The 26458-nt window shown below is 31.4% G+C and overlaps 1 protein-coding gene across 6 annotated transcripts in view; it reads right to left on the minus strand.

Moving 5' to 3' along the window:
- The window catches only part of LRP1B (LDL receptor related protein 1B), a 1877633-nt gene that overhangs the window by 79908 nt on the left and 1771267 nt on the right, over positions 1 to 26458 (minus strand). For all 6 annotated transcript variants that reach the window (XM_081051911.1, XM_081051912.1, XM_081051910.1 and 3 more), the window contains 6 exons: positions 24322 to 24545; positions 23022 to 23128; positions 15740 to 15856; positions 13847 to 14020; positions 11712 to 11837; positions 5121 to 5285 (listed from right to left, as the gene is read on the minus strand). In XM_081051911.1, coding sequence (XP_080908037.1) covers positions 5121 to 5285; positions 11712 to 11837; positions 13847 to 14020; positions 15740 to 15856; positions 23022 to 23128; positions 24322 to 24545 — 913 coding nt within the window. The remainder of the gene's footprint in view (positions 1 to 5120; positions 5286 to 11711; positions 11838 to 13846; positions 14021 to 15739; positions 15857 to 23021; positions 23129 to 24321; positions 24546 to 26458) is intronic.

Genomic DNA, 26458 nt, shown 5'->3' on the forward strand with positions numbered 1-26458 from the left:
TATATACATATATATGTATATATGATCATGATCATGATAATAATTATTCTTATTTTAATTTCTAGTAATAGTGATTATTAATTTCTGATTATAGCAGTATTGCACGTTAATTGGAGAACATTTGTAAAATACAGAAGTATAAAGAAGAATCTATTTTTTATATAGACACTTTATTCATGCATATTTTCCATTTGTGATCATATTATATAACCCACATTATTTCTTATCCTTTTTAACTTTAAAATACAATGTGAGCACTTTTCTATGTCATTATATGATCTACAGTTGTTATTGTATCATATAACATTCACCTTTTATATATGCTATATTTTATATATTAACTATTTGGATTCAAATTTTTCCCTCCAATATATATTATAAATAACACCACATTGAACATTTTTACATCTAAATATTTTGCTTTTTATTATTATGTAATCCTTGGAGTATTTCTAAAAATGCTGTTATTTAGTTATAGAGCATTGAAACTTTATAAAATTCTTGCTGAGTATTTCAAAATTGCTTGCAGTAAGATTTGTACCATGAACATTTTCTTCCAGTAATGATTTAAGAATGCTGGTTTTATCTATGTCTCACTGAACTCCTTTATTTCCTCCTCCTCAAACTCCTTCTCCCTCTTTTCTTTTGTATATGTCTTTGTGCACATGTGTGTGAGAATAGTATTGTGCCATTTTCTCATTATGCTATCTGTTTATTTTCTACTTTATGTTTTCAGTTTCACATTCAACTGAATATTCTCTTGGATTCTTAAAAAAGCAAGTAGAACCAAATACCCACTTTATAGCACACCCTGTACATAATCAATATCTATGTTTAGAGAACTAGGACATCAAGCTTAATTTAAATTAAAAACAGCCCTCATTTAAATACAAAATTAAAGAAAAGCAAAAATGGGCACTTTGAATATATATTCACCTTTATCAAGATGTTAATTAGGTGAGTGTTAGTTTTCATCCCAGGTACATATGTGACTTGAGGGACATCGGTATATAGGTTTTATCAACAATTCCATGATGTTTCAAAGTTGTCGAAAGTTCCTAGCTTAACTTGACAGAGCAAACATTTTTGGGGCAGTCATATTTGATGGCAGTCATATATACTACCATTGTATTTGGGACATTGGCCTGGACAGGAATATCTTGAATGAATGAGAAGGAAAATTTTCCCCATCTCCTCACGTGGGATCTAAGGGCTCTAAGGGCCCTTCCCATTGCAGTGAGAAGACTTTGAAGATGCTTTCTTTTTTTTTTTTTTTTTTTTTTTTCCCCATCAATAGGGACCTTTTCTTCCTGCTCCCTTTCTGGAAACAAAACTGCTACAGATTTTTTTCCGTAGATGCCCAGGAGAGGGATTGCTGGGTCATATGATAATTTTATTCTTAATTTTTAGAGGAACCTCCACACTGCCTTCCATAGCGGCTGCACCAGTCTGCATTCCCACCAACAGTGTATAAGGGTTCCTTTTTCTTCACAGCCCCTCCAACACTTGTTACTATTCGTCTTGTTGATGATAGCCATTCTGACTGGGTGAAGTGATATCTCATTGTGGTTTTTATTTGCATTTCCCTCACAGTTAGTGAAGTTGAGCATTTTATCATGTATCTGGTGGCCATTTGTATGTCTTTCTGGGAGCACTCCAATGTTCATTGCAGCATTATTTACAGTGGCCAAGACATGGAAACCATAGTGTCCTTGGTGATTGGATAAAAACGAAGTGGTATATATACACAATGGATTACTATTTTTTCATATGCCATACGAAAAAAATGAAATACTGCATTTGTGACACCATGGATGGATCTTGATATTATTACACTAAGGGGAATAAGTCAGATGAGAAAGTTGAGAACCATACAATTTCACTCACATGTGGCATATAAAACTGAAAGCAAGAAACGAACAAGAGAAGCAAACAAAAACTCATAGACACAGACAACAGTTTACCTGAGGGTAAGGTGTAAGGGTAGGTGGTAAAGAGGATAAAGGGGGTCAGATATATGGTGACGGAAGGAGAATTGACTTTGAGTGTTAAACCCACAATTAAATATATATATATATATATATATATATATATATATGATATATTACAGTACTGTACATTCAAAACCTATATAATTTTACTAACCAATGGCATCCCGATAAATTTAATTAAAAAAGGGTGCACCGAGTTGATTTTTGAAGATGTAAAAAACAGAATAAATATTCATAAAAGTGAAAATTCATTATAAATATAGTTAACTATATAAATATCCTAAATTATATCCATAATGAAAGAAAAATCACAAATTAATCTCTATTTCTATAATAGAATGACTGAATAACGCAATGCTTTACTCTAATCCCCAATATTTTGCCCACTCTTTATCTTACATCTTTTCTTCTATGAGTAGGTCATAGAAATGAACTACATGGACCCTTGTTGATATAATCAACGTCAAACTATTTAATTTCATTCTGTACTACTTTCCTCTATGAATAGCTCTTATATACATATTTTATTTTTAGTTTTCTTTATTAAAAATTTAAGGAATGACAAAAAACTCATTTCTACATGCAAAATTTTAATTGTGCCTCTCAGATGTGTGTTTTTAATTAACTGGTGACATTTCCTTTGTTCAATTATTATAGTTCTATACAACTGTCAAAAACTTATAAATTTTAATTAAGTCCACCCCAAACCTCAGTTATATAGTGTCTGCATACAAATTTGTCAAAAGGCTTAACTGTAAGTAAAACAACAATGAATAAATCCATGAATTTCTCAATAGGATTTGTTTAACAAATTACCATTTATCTGGAGATAATTAGGTTCTACAGTGTGTAATACCAGACAATGTTTTATAAAACCATATTTTTGAAAGTGAAAAATGCTTTGTAAATAACTTAATTGGATATTATATTATTACTAATTATTAAATGCTTTAAGACAATAAAGCATGAATAACTTCACGAATTAACTTCATGAATATAACTCAGGTTGAATTCATGAGGACTTATTTATATTACTAATTTGAAATATAATTTTTCTGAACATATTCTCTATGTAAGTCAATATCTAATAATCTTGATGCATAGATAAAGTTGATATATTATAGATTTTAAGAATCCAGCAAGGTCTGGACAAATGATTTGAATAAAACTTTACAAATTGTGCTGTATCTATATGTAGTGCAGGATCCATTAATAGGAAAGCAAAGTCAGTGTTTCATAGGGATTTGATCCATTGCAATTTGAATATGTAGCCATTGTTTGCGGTGACAATCTGCTTAGTCAGCTTAATAATTTCCAAAGATAAATATAAGAAAGTCATCTGGTTATAACTCAATGATTTTTATTATTATAATGAGAAAATTAAGTTAACGATTAAAGAATATAGTCCCTAAAAACTCATTTGCATAAGAAAAGCTTTCCTAAAATAAAAGGTATCTGTGTTACTAAAATAATATTACAGGTCATATCCTTTTAGAGCCCATTCATTGGATTCTCATTTGCACATTCAATGAAAGTCCCATTTCTCCCACAGCAATAGAACGTACTCTACTGTATGGTCCTGAGGCAGAATGAAAATATGTAGTAAGATTCCTAATGCCTTTTTTATTTCAATCAACTGGCTACATATTTTTTTTTTTGCAGAATTCAATTAAGTAGTTAGAATACCTTAATTATCCATTAATCACATATCAAAATATTTATAGACATAAAACTATCAGACTTAAAGAAATAGTAATGCTTTTACTATTAGAATGCAAATCAGAAACAGCTTGGTTCCTCTGAGCTTCACTGAAAATGCTTCTTAATGTGACTCTTTCAGTTAGCATTATGCTAAATACTTCAAAGAATAGCATAAGCAGTAGAAGCAGTGAGAACTCCCAGTAAGACAGAAATTAATCATGTTGAGATGTAAAGATGATATGGATTGATTTTTCATTTCACTAACTAAATTTGCATTTATGTAGTAGAATTAAATGTGGATAGATTGCACTCTAATAGGTGCACAATGTCCTTTGCACCAAATAGTGGAATCAGCAAATTATATTTTTATTATGCATTGGGGTAAATTTTTTCCCATAGGAATATATTTAAATTTAATAGAAGTCAGTTGGACGTATGTTTCAAGATTCAGTTACATGCTGTAGAAAACATTTTTTTGCAAACATATCTGTTGCATAAATTAATAAGAATCTCAAGGATATCCGAACATGTAGTACCGTGTTTCCCGGAAAATAAGACCTAGCAGAACCATCACCTTTAATGCGTCTTTTGGAGCAAAAAATAATACAAGACCCGGTCTTATATTATAATCTATATCTAGATATAGATATATGTGTGTGTGTGTGTGTATATATATATGTATATATACACACACACACACACATATATAGTCTTATATTGTCTTATATATAGTGTTATATTATATTGTATTATATATACATATATGCGTGTTATATGTATATTAATTAAGATAAGACCTTATATTAAGATAAAACCGGGTCTTTTATTAATTTTTGCTCCAAAAGATGCATTAGAGCTGATGGTCTGGCTAGGTCTTATTTTTGGGGAAACACAGTAACTTCATTATTTTCAAAGCATATTATATAATATGTACATGACAATGGAGTAGTTATGGTTTTAGATGGGAATTACAATGCTATCAGATGTACTAATATCAAATATTTCCACTTAAAATTAACCTAATTTTCAATAACAAATTATTTTCAGCATTAGGCAAACTGTTCAAATAAAAAAACAAATAAACAAATAACTTTTTGAGTCAAACATTTAAGGCTTGTAAAACTGGCTTCACTCAATCATTCTAAGGCAGAATCAGAGTATCTAAAAGCACTGAGCTCTGTCACACGGTGCACATTCAACACATGATCATGATCGTTACTATTGCTAAATTTTGTGACTTGAACATTGATATAGTAAATTTAGAACAAATACCATTTATCATGTTAAATTAATTACTAAATTTAATTTGTGTTAATGTATTCTTTATTAAGATACTGGGAATTGCATTTGCAACATTATATTCTTTATATTTTTTCACATATAAAGAAAATTGCAAATTATTTGAACATACGACACTCAAATATTTACCCAAAGCTGATGGCATGCAAGTTCCTCCATTTTGACAGTAGTGGCTACAATGGTTGACTTCACATCTTTCTCCAGAATAACTAGGCCAACAGTGACACCGCAAATCACGCTTCTCATTTAAAATGCACCTTCCTCCATTTTCACAAGTCAATTTGCATGAATCATCTAGTTATAAAAAGAAATGTATAAATTAGCATGCCATTTAGTGTATGGTAGAATTAAAATAATTTAAATACATATAATTATAATAATTTAAATAAAAAATAAATATTAGGGTTTACTTTTTTCATAAAATTCCAAAAATAAATACTCAATAGAAAATAAGAACACAATTATTTGAAAATAGATAAATAAATTTCAACTGAATGGTGAATACAGATGTTGAATTAACTTTTATTTTTCTTCAGGCTTACAACATTATTATTGATTTGTTATATTTGTTAAAACAGTAAACAATTAAACCAACTGAAACTTTCTAAAAATAAAATATTTTCTAATTAATATGTATTTTTTTATTATATGAGCGATCATGACTTATTTTTTAGGAGCATTTGATATTAAACCAAACTGAAATATATAAGATATATACACATATATGTATTACTGTATTTCCCTGAAAATAAGAATGGGTCTTACACCATATTTCCCCGAATATAAGACCAGGTCTTATATTGATTTTTGCTCCAAAAGACTCATTAGGTAATATTTTCTGGGGTTTCTTATTTTTTCATGTACAGCAATGTATATTTATTCAAATACAGTCATGCAATCTTCTTCAGGAACACCGCCATGCCATATTAAATGCGTCCGTCTGGCTGATGATCTTAACTGGGGCTTATTTTCAGGGAAACATGGTATATTTACATATGTTTTATGTATATATATGTATATATATATACGTATATGTATTATATTGTGTTATATTGTTATATATGCATATGTATATGTGTGTGTCTGTGTGTGTGTGTGTGTGTGTGTGTATAATTTATAGTATGGGAAAACTTTTACATAACAATATACTCTTTGATGTGCATATTTTTATCCATATATAAACATCTGAAAATAAGTTACTTAGATTTGGTACAAGATAATGATAGAAGTGTCAGAAACATTTCCATATGTAAAATATCCATATATAAAATGATTAGGCACAATCTGTCTATTCTATACATTTTGGATGAGAATAAGAAAAGATGGTCATTCCTTGGAATAGCAAAATTATTTTTAAAAGTATGATGTCTGATTTATGATAAACTGGTTTGCATCATTTTCCTATGTGTGTTCACATGGCCTTGCTCCATTAGAGGTCTTGCTCCATTACGAATACTGCTTTATTTAGAGCAAGGCATGATGTCCAGTGGTGGGAAAAACGTTGAGAATATTGTAAGAGGTATTTTATTCTAAACAATGCTTTCTACTGAAGTCATGTTTCATAGTGAAATAGGTAAAGTAAAAACAGCCTATATTCCTTACTCAAGATACGGTACCCTATACAGAGCAGAAGTTTTACTATATCACTGCAATAATCACAAGAGCATCTTAAAGAGCCTCAGTGACTTCATACGACACAGTGATTCAATATCAATACCGATTGTCATAAATAGAGACTACCTATCTCAGACTTGTCTCATTGCAAGGGAAAGTTTCCAGTATTTTGCAATGTAGGTAGACTTCAGGTTGGCATTACTAAAGTTTGTATTTGTAATATGAAGGGCTTTTTCATGAAGCACTATATATGTACATATAGTAAAAAGAAAAATGGCAGTTGGTAATAACTGTGTTTAGGTCCTAGTTCTGCCACTTACTAAGCATATGAGTTAACCTATCTGAGCTTCATTTACTTTCAAATGGCCTTAATGAGAAATGTACAATTTAACTCAGATTTTTTATGAATATTAAATAAGTTTGAATTAAAAAGTTAAAATTATAAAACTTTAAATATTAAGTAAGAGGTATATAGCACATACACGTACACCTGAATGAGAATCTGACTTCCATTCCATATCTACCATATCTGGAATAATAGAATAATGAAGAGCTGAGATTTAGGTCTACAGGTTAAATTCCTGTTAAATTTCAACAGGAAATTAAGGCACTTCTTTGGTAAGTTACCATATAATATCAGCATTATTTACTGAGTGTCCATAAGGTACATTATGACTGTAGCTTACATGGAATAATATCTGTGAATGCCAGAGGTGAACATGGAAGAAATTGATTGAAAGTCACTGTGACTGAACCTGGGTTAGAGAGTTAGAAAGAAGGAACTGGAAGAGATAAGTGAGTTTGAAGAGATAATCAGAGAGTTATAGGAGATCATTGGATTTTGGACTTTACCCCCAAAACAATGTAGAGTCTCTAAAGAGCCTAACTCGGTGTGAGGTCGGAGGGATAATGGATGGGGGGAGGGGGGTTCACAGTGTGAGGGATATAAATGCTGAACGTCTAAGTATTAAAGTAAATAAATAAATAAATAAATAAATAAATAAATAAATAAATAAATGTTAAAATTAAAAAAAAAATAAAAATAAAAAATAAAGAGCCTAAAACCATTCTAACAGTAACTATACTTGGCTGGATTTAAATTGAAAACAGGGAGACTACTAGGACTCTGTTTAAATTACCCAGACTAGATAAGATGATGGCCTAAAATAGAGTAATGTGGAATGGATATATGTGGATATATTCTAAAGGTAACTGGAAGGTAAAAATTACATTGTGTTATATATAAAGGGCAAGAAAAAAAGGATAATTCTTCATTTTTTGACAGAAGGGCAATAGGAACGGAAGGCATGATGTAGCTTTGGACATACTAAATTTGCACCTATGTAAATGTAAGTGCGGATCGCCAGCAAAGAGTTAAAAATAAAGGTCAGATTCTCAAGAAAGATCTAGAGTGGACATATGCTTAGTTAATTTATAATTCACCAAAACATTTATAACACATTCAGCATGAAATATCCTAATTGGGTTTGTGAATGTGAACAGTGAAGATAAATATTTAAGTCACTATGATCACAGGATTATTATGGGGGGGGGTATTTTCACCTGTAGACATTCGATGTAAACTGCGTATATGTTCAAAATCTCTACATGTTAACACATGTGCATTTCTATAATGTGCCTCATTAGGCACAGGGAGTTTAAAAATATAACAGTGCCTGATGAAATGGACGTGGAGTCACATAGTTTTCAAACCTAACTGTAATAGATTTATAATGAAAAAGAAGACTGCTTTTGTCAATAACTAAATCACCCCCAGAAACCAAGTTCCAGCAATTATAATCAACTATAGTAAAGAGCAGGTGAATATTTCCCGAAGAATAAGTAACATTAGAATTTCAAATTTCTTACATAAAGATTAAAAATCTTCAGTGTGCTCACCTGAATATTTAACAATAGCAGCTAGAGAAAGGCATGTAATTATAAAGAGCTGAAAAACTTGGCTATATCAAATGTTAATGTCAGGAAAAAATTACCTACACCAATCAATAATTCTAACATCTATTTATATTCCTAACTGAGGTGGTCCATGCTGTTATTACCGATGCTCATATGCACAGAGGCCAACGTGAATATTTTTTAACACTGATTATTTGAAATATAACATTTTCTTTTAAATTACAGAATTAACTTTGAGAAGGTTTCTATAATCATACCTTTCAAGCAGCGTTGAAATGGTAAAATTGAAGTCTCTACAATAATTTTACATCTTGGACAAGTCTGTATTTAGACAAACATGCTTCCTCATTTCAAACAGAAAACTATACAGCTTTGTTTAACTTTTTTCCTACTTCATGACAGATTTATTTTTGAGTGCTTTTTGCCTGCTTTTTGCAAGGCATTGTACTGGGCACTTAATGTATGCTATTTCTCATATTCCCAATGACTCTGGAGATGGGTATTGTGGGAGATATTGTATGTATAATGTGGAATGCCTAGGTTTACCTTTGGGTACTATCATTATTAAGTAAGGGTAGACATACAATTGAGCCTCTCCATACTTCAATGTTATCTGTAAAAATAGGGGTAATAACAGCATAGTATCACTGGGATTTTGCTCAATATATACTGATAACAAAAGATGAATACAAGTCACGTTTGATTTCTGCAATTACAAGAGGTGCTCAAAGTGGTTACCATCAGTGTCCAGACACTTCTGACTACGGCAAACTACTGCTTGAGCAACGTTGACCAAAGTGTCCACTTCTATACATTTTTTGGCACCCATGGTGTATTTTGTGTGTGTAGATAGATAGATAGATAGATAGATAGATAGATAGATAGATATATGTAACTTACAATATGTTTTGCTCATAAGCCTTCAAAATATTTATTGTTATTACTACTAGTAGTGTTCATTGTTAATCAAATTTTACAGTAAACTGAGGGAGGTCAGGGACAAACAAGTTTACTTCGTGATAAATCTCGGCCTAATCGAGAGCTCCCCCAAGCCTTACCCCAGGCCCAGTTCTTCCTGTGTATTTGCTAAATTTGGATTCTTGGATAAATAATTTTCAGTGATCAAGAGGAAAAAAAAGAGGGTTATGAGAAAAGACAGTGATGTCTAGTTATAAAGGAAAAATAATAAGAATTACTTGCAACTTGATAATAATAATAATAATAATAATAATAATAATAATAACATCTGAGCCAATGTAAGAGTCACACTGGTAGCATCAGTAGCATACTTATGTGCAGAATCCTAATCTCTCTCCCAGAGGTCTCTCCCATCCAAACAGCGGGATAAGTAGACATGACACACAGGAGGTACCTGTGAGAGAACTGGTTATGGGTATGTGTGGAACTGATGAAAGTGTGGCACACCTTCTACAAGAAAAGATTTGCTAACATTTTTTAGAATCTGTTTCTGAGAGGTTAAGTGGCCATACGTAGTTTAGCTATGTGACCATGTCAGAGCGGTGAATGAAAAATGTACCTTATAAAGTTTAAAAATGTTCATTTCATTATCTTACTCTACCATCACAATTGAGATTGCAGCTACTCTGGTTGAGAAGATAATCAGTAAATAAAATGTATACATCATAGTGCCAGTGACAGAATCCTTTTCAATAACTGGCCCTAAAGTACTCATTCAAAATACCAATCATGATTCACATTTAACTTTGTGTTAAGACCTTCCCAACTTTGCTACCCACAACAGCACTTCATACATCCTGCATACTAACTGAAATGAATGACTCATTATTTTCTTTGCATGCCATGGTTTAATGACTTTTCAAAAAATTTCTTCTGTTGGAATGTTCTGCTCCCTCATTCCTACTTAATCTAAATCCAATCTGTTTTTGCACATCTTGTTCTAAAGTTATCTTCTACAGAAAATTATAATCAATTCTCTAATTGGATTACCATCTGAATCTTCATAATAGTTTTAACTGTGTCTCTTCTGTGGCTTGTATAACTATTCACGTAAATATCTTATTGATATTTATGTCATTTATCATTTCATCTTTGAAAACTCTTCTGCTCTGCATATCCAGCGCTTAAGGAATCTAGCTATCTTAAAAGATTTACTATAGTTTTAGACACTTAGTGTCTTGGAAAAAGCAAAAGTCTTCAGATGGCATGTAACCCCCAACAGAGAACATAAGAGATGATATGTGGGTGAAGATGCTAACTGAGGGCAAAAATAGTGTTCATGTGAGGCGTTCATTCTAACAGAGCAAAATACAACGGGTGAGAAACCCTGCTATGTAAAGATCCTAAGTGTGCATCTCATTGGACAATATTTGCCTTGATCCTCAAGGGATTTGGGAGCATGCGTTTTTGTCTACGGCATAAAATTTAACGTTGATTTTCTTTTTTCTTAATAGCTATTTTATTCTCTGTTATAGCTATTTTAAATACGAGGGAGCTTATTGTCAGTTTACTTGGATATACAAGAGGCATCTCTTATTTCTCTTTCCCATCATACTATTTCGGTTTTTATTTTTTGTGGTTTCAATTTTTTAAATGTTCCAACATCTAGCTTCTAAAATAAGCTCCATGAGTGAAGAAATCTTGTTGGTTTTGTTGCTAAATTAGTCCTTGCTTTCTAAATTAGTGTTATGCTTTGTTCATAAGCCCTTAAAATATTTATTATTAGTAGTAGTGCTAGTATTTATTGTTAATCCAATTTTACACAGAGGAAACAAGACATCTTGTAAATTAACCCTCAGTTTCTAAATTAGTATTGGCACATAGGAGTTGTTCAATATAAACTTGTTGAATGAGTAAATTGATTTTGGGGTTGGGTTTAAACTAAAAGAATGGTATCTTCAGAAATAACATTATATTCAGTGATATAAAAGCTATGTAAGTGTGTGTTGTTTTTTTTTTTTAATTTGGTATGTGACTAAAGTTCTTAATCTACTCTTAAATACACAGTAAGTGCTCAATGCAGCTTTGTGAATAAATGTGGAATGAATTAACAGTCATCATCAGAGAGAATAGTTTATGCAGGCATGTAAGAAGCAACAATATTAAGGCAACTAAATTGATGACTGAGTAGCTAATTCCGCTCAGTGTCAAGTTGTGAAAATTTATCATACAGATGAATCCATTATTTACAGAATAATGAAGTTTACCTACCTAACAGGCTGTCATCATTGCAGGTGCCATTAATCAAATATTTTCCTTCTGGGCACACACAGGTGGCCCCAGAAGGATTCAGCAAACAGAGGAATTCACATGCTAAATCCAAGCATGGATTGGGTACTGGTTAAACCAAAACAAAAGAAAACAAAGAAACGCATTACTGTAAATACAATAGCTTTCAAAAACATAAAATTCAATAAAGTGAAATGATGAATTAGCAACGCTGAAATCACTTGGAGTATCTCACTTCAATAATACCATTCTCCTTTTTAGGTGCAGAGAAATTACTACCCAACAGCCATCGTTACTAGGAAATTTACCCTAATTTATACTACTAATAGGGAGAATAAATTAGTCAAACACACACTATCATTCTTCCTTGTGCCTAATTTTTTTAAATTAGTTTTGGGTGTACAAAACAATATAATAGTTAGACATTTACACCCCTCACAAAGTGTTTAACTACCCTCTCCAATCTACTACCCCTCTGACATCGTCTATAGTTGTTACAATTCCATTGACTCTATTTCCTATGCTGTACTCCACATAATATATACATATTATATATACTGTATGTATATACTGTATATATATGTTATATATACTGTATATATACAGTGTATATACATATGTATATAGTCACTGTATTATATATACACTATATATGTGTGTGTGTGTGTGTGTGTGTGTGTGTGTGTGTGTGTGTACAGTGACTAATTGTTTTCTGACAAAGGAGTTGGTCTGAGACACCAAAGTGTAGTTTGGGGCTCTGTGTAAAAGTAAAGCCACCTGAAGGCTTCGGGGATCTAATCCTTGTTTTAGATGACTGTTTAGAACTATTTTAACAGACAGAAACAGCCTCGCCGGTATTCATGAAGGCTTAAAATCCAAATGTATTTTTCTGTTGAAAATACGTCTAAACAAAATACATGACTTTTTTTTCATTTTTTTTTCTTAAAAAACATGTTTATCATGGCTTCCCTGCCATCAGGTAAGATTGTGTGCATCAGTAAATGTGTGCTACATTTATTTTGTCTAAATTTCTATCCAATCAGCATCTGTTGCAGTCACAGATTCTCTGTGGCTCTCCTTAGAGAATCTGTCATTAGTATAAAACAGAAATGGAGACTAGGTAGTAAAATGATGACTATAAAAATGGCTTTCATTCTGTTAGAACCACTACTCAAACAACTGTTACTTTCAGGGCAGAGTTTTATTTATTTATTTCTTAACAGGGTGGCAATATTTGACTATTAATATGAATTAAATTGAACTAGAGGATGAGAGGGAGTGTCCTCATATTAACCTTGGAACCATATATGTCAGATGATTGGTAAAGAGTGGCCAAACTTTGGATAGAGTTACAGGAAGCTTTTAGGGGGCTATCCATTGTTTTCATCTGTTTCTCACATTGATTTGGATAAATACCCATTGTCATCTTTCCATATCATTGCACCAAATGAGATTAAATCCCTTTCTGTTTGCCACGAATAATAATTATGAATAAATTTTAAACAGTTTCTTAAAGGATAAACTTATACATAAGGACATATCATGAGAATTTCAGCCACATTTTTTACTTTGTTCCTCAATATTTTTGACAGTTGTGTTTGCAATATATCTTTCAAGATAATTACATGACTTATTACTAATTCCCTTCTAGGAAGTCAAGTAACAGTAAAAACCATACACAGAGAAAATACAACCCTCAAAGACAGTTCTTCTCAGATACTTTTAAGGATGAATTTGTTACTTGGTTATCAGTAACAAAAGTCAAAATGGCTAATGATAAATTCCCTTACTTGTTTATAGACTACCAAGATTTTATTAAGAATTTCAGAAAAAGAGAATACCAGATTTGTGTCTTTAAATAACAAATCAATTCTAATCCAAGAAACACAGCCAAATTCTGAAATTTTCATATTTTTTTCCAACAGAAATGGAAGTTTTGCTTTATTTATATGTTGACTTTGGTAATTTAAAAAGTCTGGTGACATAAAAATTAAAGTTACTTAAGTTACTGGGGTTAAGACATTGAAATAGTTAAGATAGTTAAAAATACTTTCTTTTGAGAATCATAAGGAAGAAAATTCACTAATATAGATAACTATGCAAAATATTATACTTACAGTCTAGTTGTTTATAGCGATGAGATATCAGAACACCTTTTGTTTTATCAACATTTAAAGCTAGGTACTCTACCGAACCATGGCCAAATTTTTGAACCCGAAATACACCAGATTTAGGTCCTGCTCCATATATATAATCTTCAAAGACATCAATCCTATGTGGATGTAACAAGCCTACAATTTTTAAAAGGTGGAGTTATATAACAAGTTGCAATGTAAATACTCAGACTTAAGAAAACTAAGTTTAGCCAAGATCATATAGAAAATCTTAATTAAAAAGTTCTTAAAAAATCCTTCAGAATTAGAACATTTTTAAGATTACCTGTAAAGTTATTAGAATTAATTCCTTTGCAGTAAGAATACATGAGATGTTAAACATGTCATTCAGAACATAAAAAAAAATAAAAATTCACCATCACTTTAATCACCTTCTCCACGAGAAAGCATCTGTTATATGCAGAGTAATCTACTCTGCTGTACAGTTTGCTGACAAAAGAAAAGCCTACAGACCAACCTTATCTTTTGCACAAAAACAAGCAGTTCACAAAATTCTCAAATTGTGTTCTGGATCAAATTAATGATCTAATTAGATTTCCTGAATGACAAGTTTATCAAGTAATCATGAGTTGATTTTAAAGAGTAAAATCCAAACAAATATTTGAAATTACTATTGTATGTTTTAAAAATGGAGAAAAAAACAAAACAAACAAACAAAAAACTGGCAAATATGACTAGTTTGGCTAAAAATAACAGAGACCATTATTTTTCACATTTTAGGAAATAACTATTATTTTATGAGATTTTACAAAAATAGTAATTAATCTAACTGTTGGTACTGAAATTTAAAGTAAGAAAAATAACATATTTTAATTATATACATGTTGTAAAACATAAAATGTCTTTTAAACTTATAGATTTTTCTTCAATGTTTCTTGAAATAGTAAAATATATACTTAAGCTGAAACAGGTTAACTTTATTGCAATCAGTTACAGAAATGTGGAATTCTTCCCCATCCAGGTCACCATACAAAAAACACACACTTTAGGCAAAGGCACAATGAAGGTTCAATTTAATGATTTTACTTCCAATGTCTCCGCTTTTGTTAAAAACAAACAAACAAACCAAGTAGCAAAACTATATTCTTTACATATAATATGTAAATATAAAAACTTCGAATACATATTGTGAACATGTTGTGGTAAATAAGAGAAGGGGGTGTCATCGGAAAAGGAAAGAAAAACAGAAGAAAACACATTATATTCAGCTGAATGAACTGAAACTGCCCGGCAAGGAAAAGGCAAGGTATGGAAGGTGACCAGAAAGTGAGAGAGTAGGAGGTAGGCACCTATAGGAGGTAGGCACAGAGGTAGAGATATAAAAGGGTGTCACAAAAGAATATGAGTAGATTCTATGGTCACTGGTGGTAGAGGTAAGTTGTCATTTTTACACACTGCTTTTCACTTGGATGAAAGCATCCTTATGAATTTCCTATAGTAATAATACTTGCTATTATAATGTTTCACTATATACAATAACCCCTTTACTTGTTATCACTGCATTTGAAATAAAAAGTTGGTCTTTACAGGTGCTAATCTTGACTACTTGAAGTGTTCTGCTCAGAATGGAATATCCAAGAAAGCAAAAGAATGAATAGCTTCTGAATCTGGGCAGTGATGGACCATGTTTGTTCTAGAGTCAAGAAGATTTTCTAGCCTGGACTTTTTGTTATTCTAGTAGGAATGAAAATTGTAATCAACAGCAAGAGCTACAAGTTGAAAGGAGAAAGAATTTGAGGAAATCCAGAATGTAAAGCTTTCATACTTAATTTACATACCATTATTTAATACACTCCCAATAATAATTAAAAGCAATAACGAAAGTTCTTCACACACCTTGTTTGCTGCTGACAGAAATTACTGAATCGGAGCCATCATACAAAACACTGCCAATAAGGGAGAGCTCAAGGTCAGCCCAATATATTCGTTCACTAAAATGATCCACAGCCAGACCTGCAAAATCAACACACACAAATAACAGAAATACATTTGATATTATTTAAAATTAAGTTTTTGCTTCTTAATGTAAATTATGATTGGTATTTTTCTTCAAGCATCACAGAAATTACATAATCTATATCACTGTACTGTACAAAATTAGAAAAAAAAACATGAAACAATTCAATCCTTAACTGAAATACATGTGTATAGATTACAAAGAGTTATTTAACAATGTTTAGCAAAAATCCGACTTCACATAGGGAAAGCTACCTTAAATACCCTTCCTTTATACACTTACTGATTTCTTGATTATGGCTACTTTCTAAAAGACTTTTGTTTGCTATTTCAGTTTTTATCTTTATAGTATATACAAAATTAATTAATTGGTTAAATAACTCTTTCAACCTTTATTTAAAATAACTCAGTAGAATTCGTTATATTTTGAATCTCTTCATGAGGTTCAGTTCTCAGTAAACAAAAGCTTCATGGGCTTAATCATAAGATATTTTCACCCATTTGGAGTTGGTCTACAGTGTTGTGAGACACTTGTGTGCATGCTGAAGTTTACATTGACTAAATATTGATGTTTATAATAGAGATGAATGAATGGTAAATTCCTTTAGGTTCTACTTGTGCTTAATTTTTTCCCCTATTTTTTTTTACTTAATCATAAATTTGCTCTGAGATAGCTTACCTTCATTTTTATCATCGGTATCTATTAGCGAATAATGATGGGCTAAAATAATAAGTGGTAAAAAAATAATGCTTTTTTATTTATTCAGTTTTCAATTTTTTGCTTTTATAAAGTTGATTGGAGTCCTGCCAGTATCTTCTTACAAAAATGTCATCAACACATAGAATGTCTTAAGTAATATTCCTTCAGTATAGAAAAATAATATCTACAACATACGGACTGTATAACAAATCCTCACTGCTGAAGATATTTAATTTTTGAGACATAGCTTGTCTTTAGATATGATATATACATACTTCGACAGTACAATGCAAGTAAAATATCTTTGGTATCTGAATGATAAAGAGTTTTTCCAGTCAGAACATTCAATAAACAACTGAGGTATACCTCAATGGCAAGGTAACTGAATGATAGGTATATTTGAGTTTGTGCTAATTGTATTTCTGTGTAGATGGACCAAGATTTAACAATCATGAAAAAAAAAATCATGGTGCACATCATTTGGAAATAATTATTTAATTAAGTAGGTGGATCGAGCTCAAATTTAATCAAACTAAATGAAAATATTGCTCCTCAAGGTGTTATATAAGAATGTAGTACGCCCAATCACCCTCTGATTAAAACAATTCATCCATGGTTTACTAGTTTGTGCTTGGTGATTAATTTGTGATTTGGAGTAATGTTAGGAGTTATGTTTTTGCTTCTTCATGTATAATTATAGAAACATGAACCACAAAATGACCCAGTTTTCTGTTGCTGCCATTATATTTCAAAACAGTTGTCTTACAGCGCAGTAGTCAGGCATCTACACCATCAATGAAGTGGCCTTCCTAATAAGACATGTGCTGAAGCTGAATAATATTGAATGTCAACTAATATTGAATGTCCCTAATAAGACAAGTGCTGAAGCTGAATAATATTGAATGTCAGGGGATGTGGAGTACAGAATAGGAAATAGAGTCAGTGGAATTGTAACAGCTCTATACAATGTCAGAGGGATAGTAGATTGGGAGGGAGATTATCATATTGTGACGGTATAAACATCTATTACATTGTTTTGTACACCTGAAAATAATTAAAAAACAAAACAAAAAGCAAAAAAAAAAAACAGTTGTATAACAAGGGTTAAAAACACCTTTATTTTTCTTCCACCTATGTAACACAATAAAGTAGACTAAAACAACACTGTGTCTAACAAAATTGACGTTTTTATTTGAACATATTAAATTTCGTAATTGTAGAAAAGAAGAAAACAATGGTGTGTAATCCTACCTAATTACTTATATTGTTTCTTCAGATTCAGCAGCAGTGGAAAGTTCTCAAAGTGTAATATATTTCATTATTAGTCTAGGTTTGTCTAAGATATAATCATCTTTATCAGCTCTGGCCACATACATTAAATTACATCTAGATAAAAATTACATAACAAAACATTTAGATGGGTGGGATTTATATCCCAAAGAATTTATAAGTCGATGCTTTTGATTTTCCTTAATCCCTTTAACAAAAGAGATAGTCTTGTAAATTAATAAGTTAATAACAGAATCAACTAACTTTCTTGTTATAGAGATGAGAATCAAGTTTACATGTGAAAAAAGTTTCATATCTAGTTTTAAAATATCACATTGTTTTTGTCTTAAATAAAGAATAATAAAACAAAAAAAAAATCAATTCCAAGAAAGTCATTCTTATCTGAACTGGATTCAGACATGATGAATATTTGGAACCAAGTCAGTTTAAGTACAGAAAATTTAAAATAAAATGCCATAGTTGTTCTAATAAAGCAGTACTGGAATCACAATTTGAAGAGCTTATAGAAGATAAAGACACAGGCTCACTAAGTTTTAGGAATGCATGATAATGACCCTAATCATATAGTCATTTTCTTAAAAAACCCCATGATACCAAAAGTACTGTTACGTTTTAGGAATTTCTAAATTTCACTTTTGTTGAACTCTGAAATTTTCCAAGATCCTCCCACAAGTTCCCTTACATGTAATATTCAACAATGATCTAAATATATATATATATATATATATATATATATATATATATATATATATTTATTATTATATACATAATATATATAATATTAATATATATACACATATTATGAGAAATAACCATATCACCAGTGTAATATTTAACAGAGAAGACTTTGAGAGAGCAATAAATTAAAATTACTTCATTTTCAGAAATAGAGAGAAAGATTATATACATTCTGTGTTAAAAGAAACCCAAGCACACCAGCAAGTATGCAGTATCATATTCTTGATTTAAGAGGTGATAAGAGAGGTCCAAAAAAACTAAAGATATTTATCATCATATCAAATTTATTTCAAAAATTGTTAACAATACTTTTCAAGATAAGTTGCCTACTTAGGATCTTAGATTGTAAATTACATTATTTTCCATATATATATATATATATATATATATATATATATATATATACATATACATATATATATATATATATATATATATATATATATACACACACATATATGCACATATATACACATGTATGTGTATATATATATGTATATATATACATATATATGTATATATATACATATATACACATGTATGCATTATACCCATTTATTTGTGAATGTTAGTGAAATAAATGCATCAAGGAAATGCAAAATAGTCCTTAAGTTTTCAACCATTTTATTAGGTTAGTGTGAAAGTATTTACATTTTTTGCAATTATTATTTTTCTTTATTTTATTTTATTTTTTTAATTATTGGGGTGACAATTGTTAGTGAAATTACATAGATTTCAGGTGTACAATTCTGTATTACATCATCTATAAATCCCACTGTGTGTTCATCATCCAGAGTCAGTTCTCCTTCCATCACCATATATTTGATCCCCCTTACCCTCATCTCCCTTCCCTCACCCCCTTATTTTTAACCTTTTAAACCACAGTTACTTTTGCACCACCCTAATATTTAATTAGCGATCTTTCATTGCCCAAAGACAAATAATTTGTTGAATGAACCAAATAATGACTGGTCCAGGGCCAGTCATTAATCTCTCAGTTATTGCCACAATTTGGGGAGAGCTAAAGTCAATGTAAATAACTTTCTAGATATTAAATAATATGGTACTTAAACTCATGTAATCTTACATACCCTCCTACTGGAGGGACACCTGGGAAGTGTCCTTATCTGACAAAGCCTTTATTAACCCAACATATATTCATAAGGCACCTTTCTGGCCAAATACATTGCCAAGTACTAGGCATGGAGCCTGGAACAAAACAGATCTCATTCCTGCTGTCATGGAGCATGCTACTCAACCACCTCACAACTGATCGAATCAGAAGACAGTTCATGCTTCTTGTGTTTAATACAGTGCCTAATAAAAATCAAGTGTGTCATTTATTAAAAGAGTCCTTAAAACCATGCTACACGTATGAGTGTTACAGATTGCAGGCATTCATCTTCATTCAACACATAATGATTCTGAAGCACTCTAATTACAGGTAAGGTAAATATTATTGATACCTTTTACAGATAAGAAAATCGATACTCTAAAGTTTATGCAGGTTCCTCAATTTTAAGTCGATGGAAGGCTTTACGTACATGGAAGGCTTATGCTCTTTCTACCACCCCATATTTCCTCTATGTACTATATTATACCCAAAAAGTACTGTACTATGCCCAACAGATTATACCTTCTTCCTTTTGAAACACTTTCTTCAGCTATGATGACACTGAATTCTGTTGCTTCGCTTCTATTGCTCATATACCTTTGTAGTCTTCACTTTTGATCTTTACTCTTACTCTTTTACATATAAGCATCTCACAAAATTGTACCCTAAGAAGGCTTGTTAATAAAATCCAACTTTAAAGAGAATAAGTTCATTTCTGAGATCTTACAGCTAATAAGTGATCTCCTGCAATTATAAACCTGATGTATCCAACTCAAAAGAACACCTTTATAAACACACTGCATAGTGATGAATTACCTGCCAAACTTTCAAATGTCTACCCATCTTTCAAGTACTATTTAAAGAGACAGAGACAACTTTCACATTTTTTTTTGTACTAGAGATAATCTTTCTTGACTCTGAACTTCCATAATATTATAAGGTACGTAACAATTCTCACATTTTGCCAAAACTACAGTTACTTCTGTTCATGCTTAATTTTTTTTGTTTTTTCTTCTTAAATGAAAACCCCATGAGAAAACGGGCTGTGATGTGTCAGTCATTAAATTACCCAGAGTGTTGAGAGAATGGCTAGCACATGGAAGATATTCAATACCTGCACCTTCAATTAGCCCACTGTAGTAGACACTGTGGTACCAAGCCCAAATTTCCTTTACCAGGCAGGAGTACCCATCCCCTGGTTGCTTTAGTAGCTAAGGACTCACACTTACCCTTCTTCTCCATAGTTGTGCTCAACTGACTGCAGCACCCTTGCTTGGGAAGTTAAAGTCCAAACACCAGTCAATGACTGATGAGGAATATAAAAAGTTGAGTCCCTTGTCTGTCATGGAATTGATGGTCCAAAGCACAACCCCTGTGGCTCAAGCCAAGACTAGACTTTATCTGAGGCACAGTTTTTCTAGGATCTTTCCCTTTCTCCATTTTTTACAGGTTTTTCCTGAACTATACTCTCTTCATAAATAACCTTTGCAAGAATCTCTGCCTCAGGCTCCCTTCAAAGCTCCTTCCTACAGGCATTATACATATAAACTGCTGCTGAATCATTCCTTAAAATGAACATGTTACATGTACTATGCTTACGAAGATGTGAACATCAGAGAAATGTTTTTAATTGGGCACATTTTCTGTAAGTCTAAAATCAGTTTAAAATAAAAAGTTAAGAAAAAGAGGTTCAAAGTTGCTTAGAGAATAAAAATAGTGTTTGGACAGATCATGCCACTGTCCTCCTCAATACCTTTTAGTGGCTTCCTTTAAAGCTAGAATAGAGTCCAGTGCTATCAGAGTGTTCCATGGCCTCGGTGATCTGCCCTGGCCACCTTGCCACCCTTATCTCTACCATTGTCCCGACTTACTCATACACTTTTTAGGCATACTAACATTCTTGCTATTTTTGACACTTGCTAAACTCATCCCTAAATCAGAACTTGCTATTTTCTCTGCTTGGAAAGTTCTTTCGTCACATATTCACATGACTTGCTATCACTTTTTATTCAGTTAGCTTTTCAAATATCACTCATCTACAAATGTATTCTCTGATAATCATAATAAAATAGTACCCCCGATAGCCTCTCATCCCTTAGCATGTTTTTTCTACATAGCACTTATAACTGTCTCACATGATAGAGAATATATATATATATATATATATAATATTCTATATTATATATATATAATATTCTATATTATATATAATATTCTATATTATATATATAATATTCTATAAAATATATATATATTCTACAGGAAGGTAAGTTTCATGAGAGTTAGACATTTTTACAAAACTTATTTCTTCAGCACCTGGAGCAATTCCAGGCACCAGGTAGATGTTCAATTAGTATTTGTTAAATCACTCAATGGAGACACACATACGTAAATGAACTAAATCTCAGATAATGCTCCTTCCCATAAAGAGTAAAAACAATCTAGTTGGGGAAAAAAAAACCATAAGGCACATTAAAATTCAATAAGGATATAAGTGCCAAATACAAATTTTCAACTACAAAAGATATTACAAAGCATAATTGTTAAATAGTATGTGCTATAGAAAATGAATTCTATCCTGTTGATGAGGATGTAGTAGGATAGGGTAGGTGGCACAGAATTCCTGAGACTCCAGTAGGAGGACTTTGAAGGAGGACGTGCTAAAGTTAGACCTTAAAAGATGGGTAAGTTCCAGGAAGATATACAGAAGTTGGAAGGGCATTCTGGACGTAAGGCTGGGAGAAAAATGGATTGGGAAAGAACCGCGAAGCAGGAAAATAGTCTGAGCTCCTAAGGAGTCCTGGGGATACAAAGAGTTTGGAGTGGTAGTTTAGATGACATGGTTGGGAGGGAGATCAATAGCAGACTAAAAAGAGCTGAGAATGAAAAGGCAAGAGATCATCAAACTTGTAGTTCACAAAAAATTGTTTATTTGTCCCAGCTCTTTGTCCATCTAGTTTATCATTTTCTAATAATATTACTATCTTTCCCAACATCATTAACATATAGCTCTAAAAGTACCCTAGTACATTGTTATAAACTCAAATTTTCATGCATGTGAAATTCTACTAATGGCCTTAAAATTTTGGCAATTTTCAAGTAATATTTCCATTAATATTACTGGCAGTGTGATAAAGACATGACTTTTAAGTTGGAAAAATACAACATGAAATGTTGATGTGTTTCGTAAAGTTATGCTATAAATTATTTTATCTGCTTGTAAAAATTGTTATATTGCCAACAAAACTAGAAAGACTTGTAGGACTAATATGCTTAGCGTGATGCTACACATTTTAGACTGTGCCAGAAAGACATCATACCTGTGGGTCTCTGTAAATTCTTTTGTACTAAAATCCTTCTCAAAGTACCATCCATCGCTGCTTCTTCTATGTGGGAGTGGTCCCCAACGACAGTCCAATACATCATCCTGAAGAGATAGGTCAAGTTTATTAGCCTATTGGTAGTGATGCTACAACCCAACTCTGCTCCAAAATAGTGTCTCTTCAGACCATGTGCATCAGAATCACCCCAGATCCTTGAAAAGGTAGATTCCTGGACCCAATTCTAAACGTTCCTGAATGGGAACCTTCAATATAGCACCCCAGAAACAAATATTTTAAACAGTCTTACCTATGTACTAAAATTTGACAGCCACTGTTTAATAGAATGCATTATAGCTGATTATTTGATATCTGAAGTTCAATTTTGAAAATTTCATTAACATTTTAGAAGAAAAGTATTTCTAATAGTTGAAATTATCCTCTTGCTGGGACAGAACATTCATTTTATTATGGACACTGCACCAATATGCTTTCTTTCCTTTTTTGATAGAAAAATTAACTGTTTTCTTAGATGTATCGTTCTTTATTTACTAGGTTGGTGCACAGCAATTGTGGCTTAGAAGGTTAAAAATAATTGCAAAAACCAGAATTACTTTCGTACCAACCTAATAGAAGACACCACACCACATAATTCTAGTAAGTAAATAACATTTGTCTCTTTTTGACTCAGGATCCAAGGGTCTACTTTATGGGTGAGTTATGAGGAGTTTTTTTAAACATTTTTATATTTCCTTTTTGGTTATTGCTTACAAATGAAAAAAGGTAAGAGAGCAAAGAGAAAAATAAAATCAAGTAAAATAAAGGAAATAGTTGTGTTCAATTGTTTAAATTTGTTTTTCTATATAATATACTTTCATCTTTTATTATCAGAAATAGCTAAAAACACTAATACTCTGCACTTAATATATTTAATATTATGTTTAAGTGTTACAAAAATTCAATATTAGATTCAACATAGTGGTTATGTGTTGATCACATCAATTTCATTATTCTGCAATACACATATAAAACACACACAAACACACACACAATGTTTAATGTAGCAAACTGTCAGAAATTATATATCTACATATATATACGTATATATCCAACTATTTGGTGTAAAAAGATCATGGACATAACTTTTGCACAGGAGAAGAAGAGGGATTTTCAGAAGTCTTATAAATTGATTATGTGTTCAACACTCATTACAGAAACGAAACTGCAGAGCACAAATATAACAATCTCTAAAAACGGATACTCATATCAAAAAGTATAAACAACCAAGCCATTAACCTACCCTCTTTTAGGATTTACAGCAATAGCATAGGGTTCTCCAGCCATATTTGTTAAGAGTCTGGTGCAGTTGGGGCCATTCAGCTGCCCTACGTTGATAGAGTACCTTAGACTGGTCCAGTGAGTAGTATAGTAACTGAACCAGTGCATTCTAGAATGATCAGTCCAATAAATATTTCCTGCAACCCAGTCAACTGCAATATCCCTGGGCCTTTTAAATTCAGGACACTAAAAGAAAACAAAACAACAAACCACAGTGTTTTCAAAACCAAATTGGTCGAGTTTTCTGTATCTATACATTGGTGTGTGGGAATAATATTATTAACATTGTCAGGTATTAATTGTTACACAGATTTGAAAAAAAAATATGTGATATCTTTTTGTAATATTTATAGATGTATAATTTCACAAATTTTAAGTATATACCTCAATGGAGTTTTACTAATATCATTGACCCTGTTTAACCACCACTCTGAAAGAATATTTCTAGAATTATATAAGGTTCACTTGTGACCTCTCCCAGTAAGTTCTCCTCTAAGAGTAACCATAATTCTACTAATGCCATAGATTAAACAAATCCATATAAATAGAAACATATTCTTCTACTGCTGATTTCTTTCATTCAACATCATGTCTGTGAAATTCATCCATAGTGTTGTGAATGACAGTTATTAATACTTTTTATTAATGGATAGGATTTTACTTTTTCAATAGGCCATAATGTGTTTACCATTTTACTAATGAAGTCCATTTACCTTGTTTACACTTTTAGGCCATTATAAATAAAGTCATGAATATTCTTACACATGTCTTTTGGTGGACACAAACAATCATTTCTGAGTATTTAACAAGGAATAGAATTGGGGAGTCTTAAGATATACATATGTTTAGCTTGAATAGATATTTTTCTAATTTTTTCAAAGACTTTGTATCAATACACACTCTTTTCGGCAATTTAAGGAAATTCCTATTTCTCTGCATCCTTAGCTCTGTAAGCTGATTTTAACATTGAAAAGAAAAGAAAAAAAAAAAAAAACATTAGTACAAATACACACACTTAGAGAGATACCTCATTTAAGCATATTTTGAGGAAACTTAGAATCTCTGTCCTTTGTATTAAATCTGCTAGCTTGGATTTTCTGCTTCATATTGTATTACTGAATTATTATGATTCAAAGGTACGAGAGGTCATTGGGTATAGACAGCAAGGAAAATAAGGTATGCTATGTGTCTTTCAATTAACTTGATCACTTTGAGTTGGAACTAACGTAGTAATTAATTTAACATGGTCAGATTTATTGTGCATTATCAGAAGTGAGAAAAATATTTCAGGGGAATTATATCAAGAATGGAAACAGTAATTTGAAGTTGATTATAACTAGACATGTAGACAATGTATGAAAACATAATTAGGACCTCACAACCAGTGAAAATATGGGTTTTTGACACATGATAGTTTCTCATTTGGTTTACTAGTGAACGTGCTTTATTAAGAAATTGATTTAGATCAAAAGAGAAGAAACTGAACTTCTCAAAAAGAACATTATATGCCAAGAAACAGGAATTGCAAGTCACTATCTGCTGTGTGATTACTGGGCTCTTACGAAAGGAAAATATGGCTTGAACTAAACACAGAACCCAAGAAATTTCTAATGACTTTTATTATTAGTCTTTTTACATATTGGTTTAAAAACTAAAACTACGAAATTTTACAGTACCCCATTTCTGAATTCTAACAAAAAATATTATCCATCTACCCAGTAATATCTCTTAAGTAACTGAAGTTAAATAAAAAGCATTCTGTAATACAATATGCTCTAGAAATGCCATATAAATAATATTTATAGATGGATGGAATATAAAGATTTATCTAAGCCAGACCACAAAATTATTTTCACATGTTCCAGTATCATTTAAATTAAGTATATATTTTTTCTAGTATGGAGGCACTTAAAAGTAAATATATCAACAAACAGCATGAGCATGCCAGTGTTAAGTCATACATTTATAAACATGAGAGACAATGGGAAAAAAAATAACCATTATAAGCTGTTGATAGTCTGTTGGAGCATATTTTTCATTTTCTAACACCAGTAGAGCAAACCTTTAGCATGCAAAAAACAAAACAAAACAAAAAGACA

Source organism: Rhinolophus hipposideros, assembly GCF_964194185.1.
Source record: "Rhinolophus hipposideros genome assembly, chromosome: 6".
NCBI classification, from domain to species: domain Eukaryota; kingdom Metazoa; phylum Chordata; class Mammalia; order Chiroptera; family Rhinolophidae; genus Rhinolophus; species Rhinolophus hipposideros.